This window comes from Dunckerocampus dactyliophorus, chromosome 10 (genome assembly GCF_027744805.1).
Source record: "Dunckerocampus dactyliophorus isolate RoL2022-P2 chromosome 10, RoL_Ddac_1.1, whole genome shotgun sequence".
Taxonomy (NCBI): Eukaryota; Metazoa; Chordata; class Actinopteri; order Syngnathiformes; family Syngnathidae; genus Dunckerocampus; species Dunckerocampus dactyliophorus.
Window position 1 is genome coordinate 23,345,662 of NC_072828.1, and position 21,931 is coordinate 23,367,592.

The following is a 21,931-nucleotide window of genomic DNA, read 5'->3' on the forward strand; positions in this document are numbered from 1 at the left end:
TGCAATGACTCCATGCAGTGTTAAGATAATGTAATGTAAGGTAATGTCTCATCATTGTAACATTACTAACGCCTTGTGAACAGAATACTACATACTGTATAACTTGTCTTTCTAAATTTTTGACTAATAATAAGCCATAGTCAACCACGAGACAGCAACTACTTATTAATTAATTACCGTAATAATAAAAAAAGCAATAGAGTGAGGGAGCAATGTTCGAACCGCCATGTAGCAAGGGATGACTGTAACTAAATGATGTGATGACCTCTCCAATATGTTTGATTGAAATTGGCTATAAAAAAATTACTAATCGTTTACCTTTAGGCTATTTAGTCATTCATATCTAACGTTGATGAGAATGCGGCATTTTAAATAGACTTGCTTTTAAATTCGATTTCATTCTCACCTTGCAAATCTTGTATAGTGAATCCTGTCCATCTCCATCGGAGTCTTTGAAGTAGTCGTGTGCAGGAAAGGTACGGTGGATGTCTCTGGTGATTACCCCCTCCTGAGCTGAATCCTGAAATAAGTGCAATAATTATAATATAATGTAATAATGTAATCTAATACAGGATTATAAAACATCAAGAAAATATATAAAATAATAGTATTAATATTTGCTTGATGCTACTTTTTGCTCTGAATAGAGTAATTGAAGAGAAACAACAAAAGCATCTGTACCATATGATATACTGTACCTTTCTAGATTCACACTCTTTGCATAATGTCTAAAGTTTCTCTTTTATCTTGCAATGTTCACAATTTCAACAGCATTTATTGGGCTTTTGTGGACCCATGTCACACCCTTTGACAAAGTTTGTAAAAAAAAAAAACACAAATGTCCAAACCCTAATCTCACACACACAACTATAGCGATATCTAAAAAATAAGAGCTCATCTTTGTCTGCACCGCCTTCATCTGAACACGATTGTTTCCCCTCACAAAGCCTTTTTCTTCAACGCAGTTTTATAACTCTGTGTAAGCCACTCATGAACAACCCTGAGCATGACTGGCCTTGATGTGTGTATCAGAGAGAAAAAAAATGAAGGCTGAGCAAATCTAAGAAAGGGACTATGGGAGAGGAATGTCATGTCTATTGCTACTTTTCACAGTACAACAAAAAAATGGTGGAATCATCTTATGGAGAGGCGTTGGCAAAAAACTGCTGCATTATCATGCTTGTGCAGCCATCCTGCCTGATCCCCGTCTACCTTTATTCCACTTTCCTTATACTCCCTTTTCTTGTGAAGCTGTATCAATGCTCCTTGTTTAAAGTTCAAGGTTATTGCCACAAACATTTTCGGCAGATTTAGGCCGCCCATGACTGTTTCATCATAAAATCACAAACCGACTGGATGATGTTGAGGTCGGGTCTCTGCTGGAGCCATACCATCTGTTGCAGGACTCTGTTCTTCTTGTTACTGAAGATATTTATTTATCACTCTGCCTGTACAGTATGTCTGGGGTCATTGATATGCTGCATAATGAATACTAAAAGCCTCCCCAGTGTTATGGCGTGATAGAACACAAGCTGCCTGGACTTCTCAGAATCAATTTGCAGAAATATAGCTTGAATATGGAAAGAGCCTTTAGTTTGAAATATGAGGAGAGACCTTTTGGCATTGGATGATGTCACGGAGGAAGATGTAAAGATAAAAAATGTCATACATAACAGCAAAATAGTTTGGGTTTCCAGTTTTGGTTCAGTCTACATTACAGGGGACTTAAGGCATGCTTGGTACTGTACTGCACTGTGGAACTAAAAGGACTACAAAAATGCTGAATAAATTATGTAATGTGACAAATGGTTTAGTGATCAGTCTTGAGTGCCTTCATACAGATAAAATGTCCTTATGTTTACATGTCAGTCATTTCCTATAAGCAAGCTGCAGGCAAAACTGAGTGTAATGCTTTAATGAGATTTGTAGCATGGGGGTGGTCCTTATTTGTTAAAGATGAACAGCAATGCAGTGCATTGTGTTTCTACAGCCGCACAAACAACAGCTTTTCATGAATGGGTTATTTTTAAACAGACAGGAAATCAAATTCCCTAATTGGGAAAGATATTTTGAATGCAATTTCAAAGCACGGAATATAATAAATTTCTTGGAAAACGCCACAACGTTTATCAATCTCATTAATCTTCATTAAAATAGACATAGAATTCCATTAAAATGTAAAGATGGTCTACAAAGTGTACCTCCTGTGCATTGGGAGCATACAGCATTCGATAAATAATTAACAAATGTGATGTAAAGTTGACGCACGTACCAAAGGTGTTTCCAAATTGATCATAGGGCTATAATGCAAGGCTGGCAATCTCTTCAATCCCACACCACTTTGTGGTAAGTGAACAACTAAGCCTTTATATGAAAAGGATTTTTGGCTCCCTGGAGTTCCTTGTGGTCGTCTGTTTGTTTTATTGCTCCCTGCATTATATTCTACAGCAACTTTACTGCGTGTAAATGACTGTTACTAAACACAGTCTCTCCAAGCATGTGACCTTTTGAATTTGTACAAGAACATCGGAGCCTGACTGCTCATGTCGCAGTGGCCAAACATTTAAATAATCTATGAAGTTACACAATTGAATCTCGTACAGAAATGCGCACAGCATATAATAAATATGCATTGTCTTTTAAATAAAACATTTAAACCCAGCTCTAGACACAGTACACAATTTGAAAGCTACTGTACTTTCTAACCTCTGACTGGGACTGTCTAAATGTCACAGAACCTCATGCTAGGCAATCAGAAATGAATGTATTAAAAAAAAAATAAATCACAGGAGGGTTGAGTGCTGGTAAACTTAGTGTGAAAATTATGGCTGTAACCTTTAACGCATCAAAATTAACCTTACAATACCAGTATTAAAAAGACCACTCCATTGAACAGTTTTAAGTGCAACTGTAGCTAGTGCTGTCAAATGGAGAGATTAAGTATGGTCTGTAATTAATTGTTCTAATTAATCTTTTTTTAACCTCACCTGAAAATTGCTGATAAAAGCCTTCACTTTGAGGTACTGTATTTTCATTTCTATTAATTACATTATTGTGACAGATCGCAAGATTGATATACAGGGTTATTAAAAAAGAATAAACTGAAGAATTGCAAGCATCACCATGGAATGAGTCACTGACCGTTTGAAAGAGCAGTTTTGTAAGTTATGAATGGCTGCCACAGGGGCGCTGTAGTTGCGTCGTTCCACCGCTACCCACTAACTAATAATGTAGCGCCTTAACAACATTGTCAGGTTGCGAGCGTTTTGCTGAGTCCAATTTAACAAGCTATAAGCCATAAGAAAAGACAATCTTGAATCTCAAATAAAATATAGTCATAAATGTATTCCTTCACGAGCAAGCTAATAAATGACGAGCACATTTTCTGTAATTCCCATGCAAATATCAATGAGGACTAATAAGAATATGTTTGACATTGAAAGTCGCAAACACTCTGATTTAATAAACCATGCATGTCCCTGCTAATTAGGAGTCTCATTACTCAAAAACCCCACAAGGAAGTGGAACTCTTTCTTCCCCTGGACTTAGAAGCTGCTTCGTCGTATTTACTGTAGAAAGTCTCTCACTTACAATGTTATCTTATAATTCACCCATTTTCTCTCTATACGTGTTTATTCATCTAATATAAGGACCGGCCACTCTATTAGGTACACTTTCGGATAGTAGCAGTAGATGTATTTGGTACCTGGGCCTTCAATGGCGACCCAACCGACTGAATCCAGCTCTACATACCACCACCATCACGTCACAATTATACAAACCATCAATCATATACAAAAACGTAATATAACAAGGTGTGGCATTACCGAGAGAGCTGCATTTCACGTATTGAGGATGAAAACTGTTGGGAATAAATTAATACAATTTCATGTAACAAATACCAGAATTTAAGATGTATGTCAGTAACATAACTCTATCAAATATTTGGGCTTTGCATAGCAAGGCTTAGTCACAGTGGTGTAAATTGAACCATAAGTTTATTATTGTAGTTGTAGTTTGCAGTCGTGAGCTACACTATATCATACAAAATGTGATTACTTTAGTTACCGATGTCACATTGTGCAGCTGCACCTAATCAAGGGTGCGGTATACAGTAGTATATTGTATATATAAAGGTTACCTATATTGATTCTTATTTTTCAGTTAATATTTTTTGCACTATTAATATAAAAATGTGCTGTGATTGATCTCTCAAAGGGTGTACCACGCTTCTCACCCAACGTCAACTGTGATAGGCTCCAGCTCAACTATGACCCTGAACAGGATAAGATGCGAAAAATAAATGAATTAGTCAATATAACAGCAACCTTTGGAAACATAATCTGGTCAGTAGGAAAAATACAAAAGGAATCTGGAAATGTGTGAGCTGGTTTGGCGAAAGAAATGCTTTTGGAGTGGCCTGTTATTTTAATACACTGAAGACCCAAGCTAATAATTGTACACTTATTCCAGCTAAGTAATATCCAAACATGAGTCTGTGCTGCTCATTTGGATGAATGTGTCAATGTGAAACATGCAAATGCTGATGCCAGCAGCTCTTTAATCTCTGCAGGGAGGCTGAGGTGTTCAGCAGGAACTGCAGCCTCATCAGCACCATCAATTTTCTGTCACAGTAGCCCAGTTCCACCTCCCCAATGTGCACTGTTCTACAAACACAAAACAAATGGAATGAAGAACACAACAAGGGTTGAGATTTTTGCTCTGTCATCCATATGCTGTAATGTAAACGACAATAAAGACAACCACACAGATCTGGGTGGTGGGGCGTGGGGCGAGCTGCTGTAGTTGATGTGTGATCTGAAGTGCAATAGCATACAATAAAGTCTCTGTTCTCCATATATACATTTTTAGTTCACACTTTTAATAATTACATCTAAATATGTTGAATATAATACAACTGGTAATAGTTGAGAATCAGTGGGAGCCCTTCATGACGCTCTTACCTGTGAGACAAGTGACACCTGAAGCCAGTCGCCACATTAAACAGAAGTCACAAAACGTACTTTCTCTCATGCTTTATGCTCATTTTAGCTTTCTTAGTTTGTGTTTTGACTGGTGCATGAGGTGTCAGCAAAAATTTTAATATTTCTATGGTAGTCTGCAGAAAAATTTGTATTATAAGACATTTTCTGCTTTTTGTATTGCCCGATTCCTAATGATCTAGTGGTTGGGGACTTCATCCTCATGTATGACAGACATCAGCAATCAACAGCCTAGCACCAAATTATCGAATAAAACTTGTTAAAATGTTTTCTTTGCTTTCTAGCAGGTTGACCTGACCCCTGCTGCGACAGGCAACACAAAAAATTAATGAATGATAGTGAGGTAATTTTCGAAGTAGGCATCAGCAATTTTGGCCTTAGATCCAATCCAATTTGATTTCGAGTCCCGATCCGATATTTTGACAATGCAATTAACAACGCAAGTAACTAAAGTAACTACAAAACACATTTTTGTAAAGCTTATTCCATTAAATCAACAATGTAGTGTCATGATGGCAGAACAAAGCGCGGATCTATACATTCTAAAAGATGGAAATAGTTAATAGACGGAGATGTGCTGGTTGCCCACAGAAATAAACTCAACAACCTTTTCAGTAATTTGCTTTGCATTTTCGCTGTCTTTTGGATATTTGTCTTTCCTTCAAAAGTCAAGAGTGTGTTGCTTTGGCGTCGCAGCCTTTTCGTTGCTGGCCTTGCTAAACACTTTTGTTTGGTCCTCAGGGATGTATTAAATTTGTGGTATTGAATGCCGCTCTGCTAGTACCACGCCACGTCATTTTGCAGACATCGCAAGTGGCTGTAGGACTATTTTCATTTACAATGCAGAAGTATTTCCACACGGCTGACATAGCTAAGTTTAATTTCTAGCCTGCTGCAAAAACAAAGCACTTTACAACAGCTGCTGTAAAGATTGGGTGAGCTCATCCTCTGATCTCCGACCGATGAAAAACGGCAAAAAAAAATGTCCCCATCGAGATCAGGACATCTCTACTCTTAACATAATCTTGATTTTGGAGAAACAGCTAGTAGTCGTCACTGAGTCACTGACAGAAGCAGACAGTTCAGTATCATCGTTGTTATCACTTCCATCCTAGGAATCGCCAATGTGAGTAATCTGTCCACTGCTGCCACAGGTGACTCAGTGGAAAAGATGTACAAGAGGAACCAGAGGGCATTCGGCAATGTGTTCCATTTGTAGACTGGACCGACAGAGGAGTGACAGAGGATCTGCGGCTGTGAAAAGACCTGCCACCAGATTCAGTACCACATAAACAAAGCTGATCTTAGCAGAAAACCATTCTATTGCCTATCTGTTAGCACTACAAGTTAGTATAGCAGTTTTAAGTGTGATCATGTTGAATAATCCAAACCAGGACATGCATCATAATCAACACCCATGAGAAAGAAGGTCAAGCTTGTTGAGAAAAAAATCTACAGTATATACAGTCGTCCCTCGTTACAGTATTAGAGCCCTGCAGACATGACATGACATGACATTACAAGACATTGCAACACTCTTTGGTTGCAGGGACTCGGGACGGCACCTAGTTAGCGAGCTAGTAAGCTAACAAGCTAGAAACCTAGTGAGCTAACCCGTTAACCTCGAATGTATTTCTTCCAAACTTAAGAAGCCAAAAACGCACCACTTCCACATGGAATGGGAGGATAACTTTTTTTCCACTGTATCATGTCGGACATGCCATGGCTGACTTCATCACGTAACGTAATGTAATGTAAGGTAATCAACGTCTCAATGTTTTGTGTAATTACTGCCGTAGTGACCAGAATACAACATATCGCTTGTATTTCAATATGTTTTGACGAGTAATAGACCAGGGGTCACCAACACAGTGCCCGCGGGCACCAAGTAGACCCCCACGACCACATGAGGTGCCCGCAAGCCTGCTTTTCATTCAGGTTTTCAGTGAATAATGTGAGAACACTAGAAAGAAAAGTATTCTGAAACATAAAATGTGAGTTGTGGATACCAGCATTTTGTGAATGTTTTGGTAAAACAAGCATATTTGATTCGTTTGGGTTGAAAAAAGGTATGAAAATCATTTCTACAAAAATGAGTAGCTCGTGGCCATTTTCATTTTCTAAAAGTAGCTCTTGCAAGAAAAAACGTTGGTGACCCTTGTAATAGACTATAGTCTACCAAACAGCCATCATTTACTCATAAATTCATTTCTGAAAAAACGCAATACAGCAAGGATGATAATATGCTAATATTGGCTTTTTTGCTTTTTTCCCAATATCAACCGATACCGATATACAGTATGTCACAAAAGTGAGTACACCCTTCACATTTCTGCAAATATTTTATTATATCTTTTCATGGGACAACACTGAAGAAATGAAACTTTGCTACAATGTAAAGTAGTCAGTGTACAGCTTGTATAACAGTGTAAATTTACTGTCCCCTCAAAATAACTCAATACACAGACCTTAATGTCTAAACTGCAGGCAACAAAAGTGAATACACCCCAAGTGAAAATGTCCAAATTGGGCCAAAAGTGTCAATATTTTGTGTGGCCACCATTATTTTCCAGCACTGCCTTAACCCTCTTGGGCATGGAGTTCACCAGAGCTTCACAGGTTGCCACTGGAATCCTCTTCCACTCCTCCATGACGACATCACGCAGCTGGTGGATGTTAGAGACCTTGTGCTCCTTCACCTTCAGTTTGAGGATGCCCCACAGATGCTCAATAGGATTTAGGTCCGGAGACATGCTTGGCCAGTCCATCACATTCACCCTTAACTTCTTTAGCAAAGCAGTGGTTGTCTTGGAGGTGTGTTTGGGGTCGTTGTCATGTTGGAATACTGCCCTGCGGCCCAGTTTCCGAAGGGAGGGGATCATGCTCTGCTTCAGGATGTCACAGTACATGTTGGCATTCATGGTTCCCTCAATGAACTGTAGCTCCCCAGTGCCGGCAGCACTCATGCAGCCCCAGACCATGACACTCCCACCACCAAGTTTGACTGTAGGTAAAACACACTCGTCTTTGTACTCCTCACCTGGTTTCCGCCACACACGCTTGACACCATCTGAACCAAATAAGTTTATCTTGGTCTCATCAGACCACAGGACATGGTTCCAGTAATCCATGTCTTTAGGCTGCTTATCTTCAGCAAACTGTTTGCGGGCTTTCTTATGCATCATCTTTAGAAGAGGCTTCTTTCTGGGATGACAGCCATGCAGACCAATTTGATGCAGAGTGCGACGTATGGTCTGAGCACTGACAGGTTGACCACCCATCCCTTCAACCTCTGCAGCAATGCTGGCAGCACTCAGGCGTCTATTTTCCAAAGACAACCTCTGGATATGACGCTGGGCACGTGCACTCAACTTCTTTGGTCGACCATGGCGAGGCCTGTTCTGAGTGGAACCTGTGATGTTAAACCGCTGTATGGTCTTGGCCACCGTGCTGCTGCTCAGTTTCAGAGTGTTGGCAATCTTCTTATAGCCTAAGCCATCTTCGTGTAGCGCAGCAATTCTTTTTTTCAGATCCTCAGAGAGTTCTTTGCCATGAGGTGCCATGTTAAACTTCCAGTGACCAGTATGAGAGAGTGTGAGAGTGATAAAACCAAATTTAACACACCTGCTCCCCATTCACACCTGAGACCTTGTAACATTAATGGGTCACATGACACTGGGGAAAGAAAATGGCTAATTATGCCCAATTTGGACATTTTCACTTAGGGGTGTATTCACTTTTGTTGCCTGCAGTTTAGACATTAAGGTCTGTGTATTGAGTTATTTTGAGGGGACAGTAAATTTACACTGTTATACAAGCTGTACACTGACTACTTTACATTGTAGCAAAGTTTCATTTCTTCAGTGGTGTCCCATGAAAAGATATAATAAAATATTTGCAGAAATGTGAGGGGTGTACTCACTTTTGTGACATACTGTATGTAACATCACATATCCCCTGTCATGGACTGGACTGGACAGGACTTGAATTATTGCATTATTGTGTATTATTATTAGTTATGTATATTGCACTACACATTTTACCTGATCTGCTCAGTAAGTTCATTATGACATTTTTGCAGAGCTGCTGGAAATGTTATTTCTCTCGGAGAGTAACAAAGTATCTATCTACAGGTATCTATCTATCTATCTATCTATCTACACTGCTACGAGTGGCTACCTTTCAAGCAACTCTGTTTGTTTACTCAAGCACATTTTTACGTGCCATGAGAGCGACGTCCGGCATCGGTGTGATTCCCTGTCTACCCATTGATATCGAGGCAGCAGCCAGAGCTGGGGCTAAGGTGAAAGTCAAGCGGCTAGCAAGGAAGTGGAGATTCAAACCTTCGGTACCTTCTATCACCATGGGAAATGTGAATTCACTACAGAGCAAGATCAATCAGCTGGCAAAAACGTCAAGACCTTCACGGAGTGCAGCTTATTTGTGCTTCACTGAATGGCTAACAGCTAGCGTCCCGGATGCTAACGTAAGAAGCTAGTCGACTTCAGTACAGTCAGATCCTGTGGAAAGCGCAAAGGAGGCAGGCACCATATGTGAACAAACTGTAGTGTCATCCTGGCCATGTGAACATTAAAATGTTCATCTATACAGCATTTTTGTAATATTGGTTTTCATTATGGAGAAAAAACCCGATACCAATGTCTACCGATATCACATTTTTATGCTAATATCCGGCTAATATTATCGGTGGGCCGATATAATCGGACATCCCTAATATATATATATATATACACACACATATTGATGACGCCCCCCTCTTTGTCAGTATATATCCATGCAATGGACTAAAAAATGCATGAAACACGAAAGGTCAGGGATAAAAATGTATCTGGACAGAAAATGTCAACCTTTATTGGCACTCAAATTCAAGTAAACTAAAAAATAACACAGTGCAGAGATGAGCTGGAAGGTTTCACACCAGCCCAGGTTCTCGCAACATTTTTTAGATTACATAAGACATATGGCGGGATTAATAAAGCATTAGCACCGCAGGACACCCTCTGCAGGTGTGTGCGTGTATGAGTGTGTGTTACTCCATTGCACAATATGCACCCTTCAGGCATATCCCCTGGTGGCTTTTAAACTGACTGACAGAAGGCACAAAACAAGACAGATGGAAATAAGGAGGGGATGAGGGAGGCAAAGAGTGATGGCTTGGGAGAGACATACAGAGAATGGAGAGTGGAGATAACAGAGAGACGGAATGAGAGGGAAGTGGAGAAAGAGTGAGCCGTAGAGGAGAGAGAGAGATATGTACACAGAGGGGAATCAGAGGCTTCCTCTAATTGTAGCCTGCAGGCATGTTGGGCAGACATACTATTACTCAGACCTCTACGACAGGTAACCTACTTAACACACCCTGCTAAAAATAAAGAACTGCTGATGTGTCCAAACCTGCTGCCCACCTTCACGTCTTCTATATCAAATACAATTTATTTAAACATACTGGTCGTGCTGACGCAGCCAAATGTCCTGCAAGAGTCGAGTGGTTTTGCTGCATCAGAAATAGTTTATGACCGGTTAATTTATACTTTTTTTTTTTGCAATGCTTAACTACACAACGTTCTTTGGTATAACACAGATGACATATTTACTATATAATAAAATGTAGTTATATTTTACCATTAATTAATTATATGCAGGGTGTGCAAATTAACTACTTTATTAAAAAGTCATTTTCAGTCATAAGAGACACGCTCGTCAAAAAATGAACTTGTGTCCACTCTTAGTTAAATAAAAAGCTTATGTGCTAATTGCTAATGACCTATCAAATTCAGATTTCTTCCTGTAAAGGACTGATTTTCGCAGATCTTTTTGTACTAGGAACATAGTGGTCCCCAACTTAAAATTTTAGAAGCGCAAGCAGAAAATTCAGGGGCGCACACCAAAAGCGACTAGCAAAGTAAATATTCGCATTTCCTATGATTTTCACTGTATTATTGAAATATACTTGAACAATAAATGGCAACTGTCTTCTCTATCCACCCTGTTTCTGTCCCTAGCTTCTGGAAGGCCTCATTGGTGACATCATATACACCTTTAAAATGTGTATATGATCAGTCATACCATGTTATGACTGATGTGCACAATTATTTATTACTCCTTCATTATTCACTGCAGACCTGAAACCACCAACCTGTAATCACACCTAACAGATTAATCATAATCATTATCATCATATGTTGAGTTCAAACATAGTTTGATTTAAAACAGGAGAACAGGCCGTAGAGACCTTTCAGAAGCACTGGTTTAAAAAAAAAAAAAAAAGGACACATTTTTAATAAAATTTTTGTATATAACTACACGGAATAATATGTAAACGCATATCAATGTGGAAATAAGGGCTGTTGTTTTATTGGAAAATAATATGCTGTTATGTTGTTTTCTTTCATTATGTTTCGCCAAGTAATATAAAGCGCTTTCATTGTGAAGGCCGGAAGTGTCACGTTAATCTTTCACAGCGACAGTGGTCATCTAAGAAGACCTTCGCTTACATTGTGCTTGTGTTTGTTTTACACACAACACATAATTAATAAATAGCATTACACTACATACACTTTAACTCCGCACACACATCGGCCCGCCTTCCTCTTCTTTGGTGTTCGTCTCCTTTCTTCTTTTGGAGTTAATGTCGGTTGGCAAACGGGCACATTTGCACATTCACTGTCTACTGGGCTGACGTGTGGAGCAGAAGTTTGTCAGCAACAAAAAATATTCTACAATAATAAAATAAAATCAGTAAATTAACTGATCGCACAAGTGCAAGTAAACGAAAAATGTACACGCAAAATCTCAAAATTTTGTCGCAAAAAGCGACCATTTAGTCGGAGTCTGGAGCCCTTGATTTAAAAAGAACGCTGTAAGAAAGCGTCTACAATTTACAACTGATAAGTTCACAATAGGAGGTTGAGTTAGCTTGAGTTACATTAAAAGTTCAGACTGTCCAACGGTCTTTCAGAAACGTCACTGACCACTGTCTCTTGATTAAATTGGACGGAGAATGCTCAGAACATGAAAATACAATGCAAAGTTAATCAATCTCCCCTATTCAGATTTATACACAGAAGGCAGCTCTCCAGTTACCCTTCTCTTCTGACAATATTACATAACTCCTGGGAGGGGAAAGGGCCCCTGGGAACCGGTTGATGCTAGTGGCACGCTTTGCTAAACCAACAAGACACAACTGATAAACACTAGGCCCAGACAGCTGAACACTCAACTCATATCCCACTAAGTCCTTCACTGACAGCTAAACCAATCAAAAGAAACTGCTTGCACTAAAACCATGGCAACTATGACTGCGAGTCAAACAGGATGTACAGAAATATTACTGGAGACAAAATTAAAATGTTATGATAGCTCACTTCAGCCATATACTGCCTGGTATTCTGCATTTTTTCTCATGTCTCCGTGGTTATGGTCTGGACTATATAGTGGCCAATCCATTTGAGCCAGATGGATCCTAGCATTGTAAGACAGGGGTAGAAAGGGGTAGAAGTCATACGACCTCTTACGTAATATTGTTGAACCTTGACCTAACTGAAGTCAGGCCAGACCATAACTCTATCCCCACAGGCTTGTATGGTAGTCACGAAGCATGATGAGTACCTCTTTTTCCCTTATGTGCCCATAACACTGGAACAAGGCCGTCTAGACCAATCAGATCATATGACCTTTTCAATACTTCCAGTCCAAGTTCAACCATTATGCATCATAGCCAATAGTGAGAATGTCGATGTTCTGTTCTCCATGAAGACATGTTTTTCACAAATAAAACACTGCTGTAACTGCCGTACAATTAGTTTTTCAAGATCCAAGAGTTTTATTGTCATATGCACAGTAAAACAGGCAGTTATACTATGCAATGAAATTCTTGTTGTGTTCATTCTCCCAAAAAAAGCAAGAAAACACAAGAAAATGAATAAGAACAAAAGAAACATTAATACCAATAAATTAAGCAACAAGAATAGAAGAGACATTAATACCAATAAATAAATAAATAGTGCTATGAGTGTGTGCGTGTGTTGCGTGCGGCATGTGTGAGGGCATCGTTGAGAAGCCTGATGGCCTGTGGGTAAAAGCTGTTTGCCAACCTGGTGGTCCTGGACTTCAAACTCCTGTAGCGTCTGCCTGACGGTAGGAGTGTGAATAATGAGTGTTGTGGATGTGTGCTGTCCTTGATGAGGTTGTTTGTTCTTTGCAGGACTCAAGATTTATAAATGTCTTGCAGTGAGGGGAGGGCTGCCCCAACAATGTTCTGTGAGGTCTTGATCACCCGCTGGAGTGCCTTCCTATCACGTGTTGTACAGTTACCGTACCAAACAGTGATGGAGGCTGTAAGGACACTTTCGATAGTGCATCTATAGAAGCAACTGAGGATTGTGGTGGACATGCCAAATTTCCTCAGTCTTCTCAGGAAGTATAGTCTCTTTTGGGACTTCTTGATAACCTCTTGGGTTTTGTGAGACCAGGTGAGGTCCTCGCTGATGTATGTGCCAAGGAACTTGAAGGTTTTCACCCTCTCCACCTCAGTCTCATCAATAAACAGGGGTTTATGCGGCTCCTTTTCCCTTGTTCTTAGGTTTTATCAAACGTTTAAGATCATTATCGCTTAAGACTTTTTTCTCCCCTAAACCATTTCACTATTAGATTTTTTTTTCAGAGGTGAAATAACTCCTTGCCATGCCTTTGACTGGTGATCAATCCAGGGCGTACCCTGCCTCTCACTGTCCCAGTCCACCTCTGACATTGAACAAGGTAAGTGGTAGAAATGGAATCAATAAATGAATGAATGAACTCTTGACCAACAGACCTGGTCTTCGTTTGTTATATCCTCCCTCGTGTCAACAAACCAACTAAAGCAACAATGAAAATATACAGTATACAATGCTTGGAGAAAAATGGCTCAATGCAAAAAGTAGGTTAAAGGAATTAGTCTGCAAGGTTTCCTTGTGGAATATTTAGGACACGAAGATGGGTGTTATTAGAATAAACGTGTGTTCAGCAAACCTTGGAAAGTTCAGGTAAACAGAAAGTGCTTTCCAGGCAAGTCAAAGGCCATTTATTCACAGGGAGTCACCACTTTACATGACAGTGTTCCCTCGCTACATCACGGTTCACCATTCACAGATTTTTGTACGTTTTCTTTTTAACAGCATATGAACACGCATTGTGTTTTGCATCCTTGTGGTGTATTACAGGGATCTATCAATATCTGTTATTGCATTTGCTACTGCTACCAGTAGAGGGTGTTGTATACTTGTGAGAGTTGAAGACGTGTCCAGACGTGTCCAGTTTGTCCAGTCCTTATTGGCTAAGAAATAACCCACCCATTGTGTTCTGCGTTCTGATTGGCTGTAGACCATTGTCAATCAATCAATCTATCTCCCTCGTGCAGGACTACCTCTTTCCTGTTTGATCATACATGGAATGAAGGCAGAACTTACGTGGCTGGGCGCCTGTAATGCTGTAAATGAATCTTCGGTTCATGGAGGACGAGGAGGAGGAATATGTTTTAACAAGGATACAAAAACGCTACAGTCTAACAGCGCCAGGACAAGACACGATCAGAGGAGTGACGTGCGGGAGTCACTTAATTTCTTGTGTCCAATCTCGTACATTGATCATTAAAATTCAAACGAAATTTGAACTTTGAGAGTGTTTAAACAAGAGAGAAATGTGATAAAATGTTAATGCCTGTCTGAGAAAAGTGTATAAAATGTATGGTAAGGGGTTTTACAGCCTTAAAACATATAATAATTGTACAAAAATATAGTTGGCTACTTTGCGGATTTCACTTATTTGGGAACCTATCCACCACGGTAAACGAGGAAACACTATACACCAATGTGCAGTTAAGAGGCTTGAAGCATGTAACAAAGAGAGCACCATGGACATTGCGCAATACAGCAGCAATGTGAGAACAATGTGATAGCAAAACTTTCTTTCCAGCTATGTGTTAACATATGCCGACATGGAGATGGATGAGGATCACTGCTGACACACCTGCTTCACTAAGCCCCCCCTCATTTCCCTTCATTTCAGGGGAATTTATGAGATAACCTATTGGTATGATACTCAGAGTACGGCAGCCCGGTAATTAAACAACAGCACTCCTCAGACCTTTACCCTTGGTTGTTGGCACGGACCCTTCTAGAGGCTTCCCTGGAGGGTTTAGAGCGGGCGGCAACATCTGGCCGACTGAGCATACTGCAGTTTCATCTGTCTTTGTAACTGTGCCATGACATTTTAATGGTCAGGCTGGTTCCACATTTCATTAAGTTATGTTGGGAACAATGTGATCTGAGAGTAATGTTTTGCTTTTGCTTGCAGGTAATATGCAGGGTATTACAAAAACTGGTTTGAAGTAATTATTGGGATGAATGGTTTTGGATAACATCCTTTTTTTCCCCCTCTTTTTGTAAACTCACTACTACAGTGCAGCAGGATTAGGTGTCAGATTTCTAATGAATCGCAAAAAACATTCTGAAGCCAATTTTCACACTCACAACAAAATAACAACTTTTTGTAACACAAATGCATACAATATGATGTACAGTAGATCCCCGCCTATTTGCCTCATAGTCAGGATTTCTTTTGTCTGCTTTCTCTCAATTTTTTTTTTTAATCATGGTAAGTGTAACAGAAAGTGTTTTGATGGCACTATCTGCAGGAGCGAGTGTCCCAGATATGAATCCAGCAGCTAGCTAAGGGCCAGCTCTCGGCTTTTTCTGGCCCTACACAAGATATTGTTTGTGTCCTACCAAATGAAACATACCGCTACTACTAAACAAACACACATATATACTGCATAAAACAAATAATAAATGAATTATTCACAAACCTCTTTATTTGAACCAGGTCCATTATTGCAACTGAACCAATAAAGAAATATTTTGAGTAATAAATAGAATAAAATAAAGAATAAACCACAAACATGAACAAAACCAATATAAATATGACGTTTAAAAGTGCCTTGAAGTAATCTGAATAGAAAACAACTAAATATTCAAAACTGTGCAAACAACAAATGAACCTCAATAAGAAAAGTGAAAAATCTTGAAACCAAGTAAACACAATGTAACCATGACACCACTGAATAAGAAAAACATAATGTTATCTTTTTCCTGTATTCTTTTACATCACCAGTTGTCTGTTTTTTCACCCCGCAGCACTACTCTTGAATATTCTTTAAGGCCCCATTTCAGTCTTTAATGTTACCAGGGTTTTATCTTATACGTTACTAACCAAACTGAACCCTCCAAATGCCACTATTGAAAATATAAACAGCATAGATGTAAGTTGACTTGAATGTGGTCAGGGCCTTTCTGATCATGTGGCCCTCAACAACGGCATACGATGTTTATGCCAGAAACCAGCCCTGAGCTAGCTGACATTTATGTTGTGCTTTCACTGGATGATACTACTTGAGTCGGGCGATTGAAGACCCAAGGGATGGTGTGTATGAATGTGCAAATTACTGTGAGTTGTTGTTTTCTTTTCTGTCAATGGAACTATAATTAAATGCCTCACTGACTGGCACCAAATGCTGTGAAGTACATAGCAATTTTCGGACCAATATACTTTAGGTTGTCCAAAAGACAGCATAGCCCATTTACATTTTATGGAGACTATGCAAACACTAAGTTCCAGTTACACTGAAAAGGCATGCCGGCATGCTGACATCTGACATCCCTAGTTTACACCAAAATTGATGTTTACTGTGCACATAGACAAAGAGTACAACTTGCAAATGAAAAAACTAAACACACCAGCTTTGATAAATGTATCTACCCAGGTTAAGTTTGACAAAATTGGCCATCAACCGCTTGCTCCTCCTTGACAAATGGGAAAACATCACACTACGTAGCGTATAAACATACCAATTACCATATACATAATAATAATGTGAAGAAAATGCAAATGCCAGTGCAGAACGACATTAATTTCCAATCAGCCTCAGGCATGTCTCCATGTGGACTGAATATTCTACAAGCTGTATTTTCCAATGTGTAATTAAGTTGGCAAAGTGCTGATTTCTTTAACACTGGGAAAATATATTTAATCCTGAAATGTTGATAAAGGGTACCATGGGCTGATCACGTGGTTACCATCTCACAGAAAACAAATGGTTAAGGGACACGACACTAACACAGGCAATACAGCAATCAAACGGACCAATAAATGACATTCATGGAACATTCGCTCCACTGAAGAGACATCAGTTCTGGGAGGAGCAATTTGCATCTCACACCTGCCTCGGTCTGCTTCACCAGCAATGCCTCGCACTCTGAATATGATATGAACCATATACATCACTCTGTTCATATAGTGACGATGACATACATTCAATATAAAAGGTTTAATTGTTTTCAGGCTTTCACTAATGTTAACACTAATGGTAGTTTTTTCAAGAAAATATTCAGCTTTGATATTACTATTTCAAACTGTTGTAGCCTCAAAATGGTGAGCAATAAAGGCATACTGTAAATGAGAAAAATCATCAGTATAACCCAAAGTTTGTGATGGGAGTAAATTCACTCATCTAATTAGCATATTAAAATGCCACCAGGCTCAGAAATTGTCAGATCCCTGTCTCCACAATACTCAACGATACCCATCAAAATGTCTGATCCACTTGTGATACTCATCTTTCAAGCAAACCCAGCCATCATCATAATTCACAGCGGGATCTTGAGCACCAACGCCACCTTCTCCGCTATTAATATTGTATTTTTACACATTGTTCAGCAAAGGTTTATTGGAATTTAACATGACGAGAATAATGAAATAATCAAAGTGGCATGAGATGGATTGCTATGCTTTTTCATTATCTTTTGAGAACTAGACAACTAATAAAATATGTGCTACAGTAGTGTATACAGTAATTCCAGACCAGAATGTGATAAGTGAATTTCCGCAAAGTAGGATTCCGTATTCATAAATGGAATATTTTCACAGTTAGAACATAAAAAAAAACCTGTTTACAACCATCTAAATACGGTTTTTAAAATGATTGGAGCTCTCTAGACATTAACTACCACCCCTATAGTCACCTTTACACTCACATTACCCAATATAGTCGACATAATAAGAGTTAATAAGCTATTTAAGCTATTTAAATAAGCCTCATGCTCGTGTGTGTTGCTATAAATGTGTTCCCTAGGGGAGCTGAGTAGCGGGTACACAGGAAGTGACGTCGGGGATTCAGAGTTTATTTTAGCTTGGCGTGGGTTACAACCGCAACCGTAGCCCGTGTTTTATTAGGGATTTTCATTAGTGATTATTGTGCCTGTTATCAGATAATTCAAACGTACAATAAAAGCCTGTTGTTCGGGCAACCAATTTTAATGCTTGTGTGTCTCACCGAACATTACTGTAACATTACTGACGCGTGTAGAATACTACATATCATTCACAGTGTCTTCAAACGAGTCATTTAGCCAATTTTATGCTTGAAAATGCAAAATTTAGATAAAATATGCACAATTTGCTTCAATAAGTATATTTTTGACTCATAATAAGCCACATTCAACAACAAAATAGCATGATTCATTAATTAATACATTTAGGAAAAACCTTGATAGAGTGAAGCTGCGAAAATTGAACCGCAAAGAGGCGAGGGACGACTCTATACCTACCATGTATGAGGGTATTAGTCGTGTCGTTGGTGGCTAGGTTGGTCCTTACAGGGCCTGTGAATATACTCATTCATCCAGGTCATTGTATTCTCAGAGCATTGAATCGATTGCAACTGGACTGTTCAGGCTGTCTTAGAAAACATTTCGCCTCTCATCCGAGCAGACTTCATCAGTACATGCCGGACAGCTCTCGTCTGAGGGGTGGGTGCAGGATCCAAAGTATTTATCCTCTAAGCCTAGAAAAGAGGGCCTCTGCTCGCCAACAACAGTTGTTTGGATGGAATCACCTCATTAACATGTCATCCCACGTCAAGGATAGCATGTTTTCTGAAGGTTTGGTAAAAATCTGAGTTGTGAAGCTCTGCTAAAACAGCTGCTATGGCAACAACTGGCAGCTGTTGCCACAGCGGCATTGATGCAGTTTGGTTTGACCATGGACAAGCTTTGTCCAGGTGCTTGGTGCGATGGACAGGCAACATTACATACTGAAAACAGGTGGCGCATTTGACCATATGTGGCAGGATGGACTTTCATTGTCATTCAGCCTAATAGTGTGTGTTGCCTGCTGTGAGTGTTGGCCAATCGCCACTAGAGGGCACCCTATAAAGAGGGGCCGTGTTATCGTCCCCAGTCTCTTGCTTGTTGCTGCGGTGGTACGCCCCCTTTCTGGTCGCCTCGTGCAATCCGACTCCCCAGGAAATAAAGGGTAGGTAGTAGTTGTTCGTACATGACATTTAATTAGAAAAGTGTAGTTAGTTATACTGTAGCCCTACTGTCATAGAGTTCCTGTTGTGTCATTGTCCAATGGGTTATTGGCTTCAGACTGTCTCGATCTTCTGGTGCTGCAGTCGACAGGTATGTGGTCTCAGTTGTTTGTGGCGTCCAGCCACCCGTGTAACCTCTTCATTATGACGACAGTTTCTCCATTGGTGCATGGTGCCTGATCTCCCCTTTCGCTGCACGGAGACCTTACGGACAGTGTGTGACAGTGTGGTGTTCTAGCGCTCCCCTCCCTTCCACCGATGTCCACGCTCACAGCGCCCCCATGTACGGTAACGACCGGCTGCTTCTTTGGCTTTGGATACTGACACTTACTGCATTGCCCTCTCTGTTGCCGCAGTTTGGTTTTTTAACACTTACCTTGTTGGCTGGGCTTCGCTCTTTTAACTGTTTTGGCCTTCTGTGGCCATGTCTTTTTTAACAAATTGTAATAAAAATAACTTTGTATCTTTGAAAACACGCCCTCTGCCTCATTGGTGCAACAAACCTAGCTGCCTTTTATTTTTATTGGGTAATTATTTCCTTGGGTGCAATTCCCAAGGTGGCGTTGTCGGCTTCCTTTTGCTTAAACTTTTCTCCTATCACCCTTGTGTTGCCACAAATAGTAAAAGCTTATACGATAATTGTATTTTTTAGGAAAGGACTTTGATTTCCCAGGTAGTTGATTAATTTACTGTACTTGTGCGTTATTTAAGGGCACTGTTGGAGGTAAGGCAGGCAGGCAGAAATGCCAAGCACAATAGTTAAAATTCAAGGGCAACGAATGGGTCCGGCCCAATTTTAGATGTTTTATTCATGAAGATATTCCTTTTTTTGTCCGTATAGTGTAGACAGCTAGTGGGCTGACAACAGTGACCAATTATCACTCTCAAGTCTGTGTGAGTCTGTATGTGTACATGAACTTTTTGTGAGATGATAATTTTTTGAGAATGCTAACACCAACCACAATACAGTAACTGGCAAAAGACGTGCCGGTCTTACATTCATACTGATTGCAATTGAAAGGTCTCCATGTTAGGATATACAGTAATACCTTTCCTAGCCTAGAAACCTCGAAAAGTTGATGCATTCACGCACAGGATGTAGAGGATGTCTTTTAAGTAAAAAGTGTTGAAAGTAAAAAATAAAAATTAAAGCCTGCAATGAACCCACCAAACACAAAGCACCCACGTGCAGGATGAAGAGACTCCCCCTCAAACCATGACTTCTCCACTTCAAAGAAGGTCAGGTGGTCTTCCTCAATGAAAACGAAAAGAGGAGGACACGCGGCAGGAAGCACTGCATGCTCCCATTTGTGGAAATAAAAGGGAATTGCGTATCGTGGAGGCCATGAATATTGAGCATGGCTCCACTTGGAAGCCGATGTTGGTTTGGCTAACTAGTAAGAGCGGAGGAAATGTTTTCTGTAAGAACCATAAAATACCGTCCTTCACCGATAACCAAATATAAAACAGATCAAAGACAAAAATAAAAACAATTTTGATAACTACATTTGCACTACTATACAGCTTCATGTACAAGACATCTAACCCAAATGCAGAATTATTTCTACACTGCGTCCACAATTATTAGGCAATTGGCATAATCAATAATTAGTTTTATTATTTAACAATAACAGTGCTCTTGGTCAATCCAAGCATATCACCTGGTATGTTTAAACCCAATAAGCATTCAAGTTTATTCAGCTTGGGGTTGGAAAATATGCATAAAAATAAGAATATGGTCAAAATACTGACTTTCCTAATAATTGTGCACAGCGTACTTGCCTTCTAATACCATGACACGTCACGTTTCTATGTGTAGTCGCTTGATAAATCTCAAGAACATTCTGCTTGGAAGAAACCGTGGTCAAGAATGCATTTGTCATGTTCCTTCATTGGAAGTTAAATGAGAGACATCTCTTTTGCCTAACATTACATTGATGGACCCACTGCAGTTTGACTACAGGCCTGGGATTAGAGCAGAGGACACGGTCATTCTTCTACACCAGGGGTCTGCAACCTGCGGCTCTTTTATCCTTCTGCTGGGGCTCCAACTGGTTTACGGTTTTGTGCACTGCAAATTATTTGCCCCTTGCCAAGATTTAAAACCATATTCCTACACATGTTTGATAATTTCCCTCGTGTCAAGGGCTATTTATGCATTGAATTTATAGTATGACCTTAATTTTAGAATGAGGAATTACTTTTTGTCTAGTTTAGTTCAGAAATGTTAAAATTGAGCAAATAACTCTCAAAATAAGTATTTTTGGTTTCCCAACAATTAAAATCTTGTTTAAAGATTCCACGACTTGCTTACTTTAAGAACTGCTAAACAACAATGTTTCAACATTGTTTAACATTTTGATGACAAATACAGACTAAATGACTAAATTACAGACTTTGTAGAGCAACTTGGTATAAAATAAATATTGATCTTATCAAATTAGCACTTCTGGCTGTGGTTTTTTATAGCATGAGTTAAGATATTTGTGGAACAATATGTACT

General features: G+C 39.6%; 1 protein-coding gene across 2 annotated transcripts in view; it reads right to left on the minus strand.

The window, feature by feature from the left end:
* Nucleotides 1–21,931, minus strand: part of rabgap1l (RAB GTPase activating protein 1-like) — a 117,642-nt gene that overhangs the window by 42,179 nt on the left and 53,532 nt on the right. For both annotated transcript variants that reach the window (XM_054788520.1, XM_054788521.1), the window contains exon 14: nucleotides 407–520. In XM_054788520.1, coding sequence (XP_054644495.1) covers nucleotides 407–520 — 114 coding nt within the window. The remainder of the gene's footprint in view (nucleotides 1–406; nucleotides 521–21,931) is intronic.